Below are 4,672 nucleotides of genomic sequence, written 5' to 3'. Positions count from 1 at the left end.
ACATTTGCATAGAAAATAACACTATAAAACTAATTATTTTTAGTAAAATGACCCAGATAAAAACATTCTGAAAAGTCCTATTATGCAAAAATATAGCCATTAAACATCTCATTTGCACCGCTTCCAAAATCATAACTAATTTAAACCATCACTAAATGGACGATGATAAAACAAATGGTTAAAATCAGCAACTAATTTAAACCAAAAGCATCATGCCAACACAAAACACCCATTGAAGAAAGCCAAGTATCATCATCCTCAGTTCTCCCCATCAAGACTACACATACGTCACTGCAGAAGTATAAAGGAAACAGAATTAAAGCTAATGCCTATAGGGTAGTAGTAGAATTATACATTCCCATGCACACACAAAAATAAATGAATCCCTACCAAATTAGTATAGATGACCTTCTATCTCATGAAATGAAAGCAACAGAAACATCAGTAAGTCTTCTCTAGGAAATCAGAAACACCAGTAGCATAGGTCCATGGTAGAGAGATGAGCCATGGATCAATCCTAAGCCCTCTCGCCCCTGATCCTCCTTGCAAGCTGGATGTCCTTAGGCATGATGGTGACCCTCTTGGCATGGATGGCACAGAGGTTAGTATCCTCAAAGAGACCCACCAAGTAAGCCTCAGCTGCTTCTTGCAAGGCCAACACAGCATGGCTCTGGAAACGCAGATCAGTCTGCACACACAAAACCCGAATTTCATTTGCATACATACAAATATAGCACCATTCAAAAAGTAATACAATGAATAAACAGCAACATCATCGAGAAGAACATACTGAAGATGTTTTATCATTGGAATCATACCATGGAAGATACCAATAGAAGCATTGTACAAATCAAATTACCTTGAAGTCCTGAGCAATTTCACGAACAAGCCTTTGGAAAGGCAGCTTCCTAATCAGCAGCTCTGTGCTTTTCTGATACTTACGAATCTCGCTGCGACAAAACACCAACCAAAGTTTGAAAACACAAAACAATGCTGAGAGAAACCACGGCTAGAAGCTTCTTGAAGCATTCAATGGAAAAAGCATCCCAATTTAACACGCTAAACCACAAACAATACAAAGATTCAACTGAAGAGCTACCAAACCAATGGATTGCACACCATTCTGGCCATTCTGTTTGCTTCATTCCTTTCTTAAGAGAACGCAGGCTTATAAAAATTTATGAAGAGGATGAAACCACAATAGCTAACTCTAACCTAGTTCACCATCCAAAAGATTTTTAATCCCAATTACAATTATAATTACAATGATAAGAATTACACTTTCAAAATGTTCATACCGGAGAGCCACAGTTCCAGGGCGATATCTGTGAGGCTTCTTCACACCTCCAGTGGTTGGAGCGGATTTACGAGCAGCCTGACATACACCAGGAAGTCAAGGAATATCCCAAAACAAATCAATATTATAAAATGCTGAAGGGAACAATAAAGAAATAGAACTCCATATCAAACCTTGGTGGCAAGCTGCTTCCTGGGAGCCTTTCCTCCAGTGGACTTACGAGCAGTTTGCTTGGTACGAGCCATCTGCAAAAGGAACAATCACTCTCAACCAAAATTAACTCCAGGAGCACTGATACCATAAGATCGTATTTATTCAATTGTTCTAAACACTCTTTAGATGCCCAGTGAGTGTGTGTATGTGTGCACGGGGGGCACACACAGAGTCAAACATCATTGAGCCCAAAGGATGTTCAATTAGCAACAAACAGCAAATTATCAAAAGCGTGAAAGTTAAGATGGTTTCCAGCATAACACAAGACAACGGTACACATAGAGACACATTTGATGAACCTGAACTTTAAGCACAAAAGATGGATAATTCCATAAAACTTCAAAGCAAGGATAATCATTAGAATAAGACAGCACAAGCAAATCAAATGATAAACTGCAGAACAAAACGAGACTATTGTAACTACCACTTCGCATAAAAATTGCAATTGATACCTGAACTCCATCCATCAGCATTGATAATAAGGCTTGGTGATACTTAGTTAGGTGCCAGTTTGTATGACAAAAAATAAAACCTCTTTGGGGTTTGAGCACATTTGAATGTCACTAGATTTTTGGACACAAATCAAAACAGCTGGTAGTTTCATCCCAAAATTGGCATTGAAAAGATAGCAACTAAAAATTCAATTTTTATTTGACTTGCTACTTTAATTTCTGGAAATTATCAGGGACTATCTTCTCAAAACCACCCTTCCTCTATCAACCCAATACCCCCCAACCCTGATGATGCTTCTGCCATGCCCTACCCATCTTTCTCTCTTTTATAAATGGCACTCTGTCTCCTAACCAGATAAAGAGTGAAAATCATTAAACAGGAAGAGAAAAACATAATCTGGCAGCCTAACATTCTCCTTCTTCTTCAAAGCCCTGGGATGAGAACAACATCGCCTTCTCTTCATCAAAGCCCTAAGAACGAAATAAGAGGAATAATCCATCCCTCCCCTTGCTCCCCTCCCTCCCTCCCCAATTTGCTCCGCCTAATTCAAAAGCCCGAGAATTGGAACAAGGAAAGGCTACTTCAAAATCCAGAGAATTGGGACCAGGAAAGGCTGATCTAAATGGAACCTCGGGGGGAAGAGATATTTGAATTCTTAAGTGATTACAGATAACCGTGGATCAACAAAGAGATCATGCATCATTAGAGAGGGAGCAAAAAAGATATGAAAAGAATTCAATATCATACATCAGCTGGCCATAAGCTATAATAAAAAATGCATCCATGTGATTCCACTTTAATCATGCTTGTGAGTGGTGGAGATAATGTTTCACATGCACTTCTCGCATGCCCTTTCCCAACAATAGTCCCATAAAAAACAACCCCATAACCAATTTTTAATTGCAATGCCTACTCACTGGTATAATGCATGTTGGAAAACCCCCAAAAAAAAACAATAAAGCAATAAAATCACACCATTTTAATGCCACAGGATAAAATTTCCACCCAAATAACTACAATCAAAAGCCCCAAATACCCTCCTTGCAAGCTTACAGTTTATTCAACAACAAAGTGATAAAGATGTACCCAACAAATCAAAACTCAACCAGCCCAAAATATACAATACAAATTTAAATAACAATAAATGATCAAAAGCAGAAAAGCTAGCGGAGTATTTCTAGACTCGACAATCAAAAGAAAGCCTATGCAATATCTTTAGAAAGATAGACCAACAAAAGGCGTATCCCCAAGACAAACCAACAAAAGGCATGTCCCAAATATCTTTAAAACTGAAAATTGCTGCTTTTCTTCAGCAATCACAAAATAAGATTGAAACATTAGGCATACCAAAAGCATTCGGAATCTCCAGAAAACAATATGGCAAGAATGAGAACATTCCCAGGAGAGGGAATCCAATGAAATGTATCTAAAATTATCTCATAAATTAATGTTCATGTCCAATAACCACGAGATAGAGAGAAAAGCAGAGAGAGATAGATGAAAGGTGAAGAAACAAATTAAACAACATATTAATGTCAAATAGCACAGAGACAAAACAAGGGAAGAGGGGAGATGCAAGGAGGGAAAACAAATAAAAGGACATGTCAATATTTAATCAAAAACTATCCCAGCCAAAGATGAAGACTATATTAGAATAAACAATCACAATGAAAATGAGACAAGCCAATAGATCGCGCCTCTTTCAGACGTGTGTATAATTGAAAGAAAATGAAATTAAATCCTTAAAAGATTCAAAATTATCATAATGAAAACCTGGCATTCATAGCAGAACAATCACTTTTTGTAGAGCACCTCAAAGCACAAGATTCAGTGATACCAGGCACTATGCATGTGCACTAAAAGAAACACAATCACCAAATTCCACAAATATAACAATCAATTAATCCTAGCTATACCTTCTCCTCCCTGCAAACCTAACCGAAGAAACTAAACCCCAGAAACAAAACAGACCACAAATACAACCCTAAATTTCACAAAGAGCATAAAAAAATTTCCCTGCAAACAATTAAACCCCGAATAAAATACAGGCATCACAAAAAGCCATCCAAACCGTAAATAACATCGAAGCCCTAATGAGCATTGAAGCCCTAAATAACATTCAAATCCTAACTGAACATCCGAGCCCTAATGCACGTCCAGACCTAAAAAAATTCAGGTCCTAAAGATTAAACGAATATTCAATCCTTAATGATCATTCAAACCCTAGGTATGAAAGCAGTAAAAAAAGATAAACAAATTGAAGAAGACCACAGCAAACCCTAAATCTCTCTGATAAAACAAAATTCAAAGGAAAGAAACGAATAAAAAATCTTAAAACGGAAAAGGAAAATCTTACCTCTCCGGATTCCTGCGGAAACCGGACCGAAGAAGCAAAGAGAGAGGAGTTCTTAATTGAAATTTGGCGAAACAAGACTACATACCTTTATTTATAGTTACGATTCCTCGGCTTCGAAGAGCTTTCACGCGGTACGGGCTTTTTACTCGCATCGGACGGCCATAATTCATTTAAAATGTGCTTTCCGCGGCTTCGACGGACGGCTCCGATCGGATGCAATCCAACCGATGATGATAAGAGTTATTGAGTCATGAACGAAAGGGATCGTTCCACGTCGCAGTCTTTCTTTTTATTGGTGAATTGCACATAAGCGGGATTGAAATGAACTCTCTATTACCAAGGCTGCATTGAAA

The 4,672-nt window shown here is 37.9% G+C and overlaps 1 protein-coding gene across 2 annotated transcripts; it reads right to left on the bottom strand.

The window, feature by feature from the left end:
* Positions 1-232: 232 nt before the first annotated feature.
* LOC18423332 (histone H3.3) lies at positions 233-4,384 on the bottom strand. Of its 2 annotated transcripts, XR_002282449.2 has the most exons (6): positions 4,320-4,384; positions 1,471-1,542; positions 1,299-1,375; positions 860-950; positions 391-688; positions 233-291 (listed from the first exon to the last, which is right to left on the bottom strand). XR_002282449.2 is itself a non-coding variant. In XM_006827934.4 (5 exons), exons 2-5 carry the CDS (start codon positions 1,540-1,542, stop codon positions 518-520), a joined length of 411 nt encoding a protein of 136 aa, XP_006827997.1. In that variant the 5' UTR covers positions 4,320-4,384; the 3' UTR covers positions 233-517. The 2 variants fall into 2 exon arrangements, 1 of the variants encoding a protein (XP_006827997.1); XM_006827934.4 differs by having other exon boundaries at positions 233-688.
* Positions 4,385-4,672: the final 288 nt, after the last annotated feature.

Source organism: Amborella trichopoda, chromosome 4 (assembly GCF_054954075.1).
Source record: "Amborella trichopoda isolate Santa Cruz 75 chromosome 4, AtrichopodaSantaCruz75HAP2 v2.0, whole genome shotgun sequence".
Classification (NCBI taxonomy): Eukaryota; Viridiplantae; Streptophyta; class Magnoliopsida; order Amborellales; family Amborellaceae; genus Amborella; species Amborella trichopoda.
This window is presented reverse-complemented; position numbering and strand designations above follow the sequence as displayed.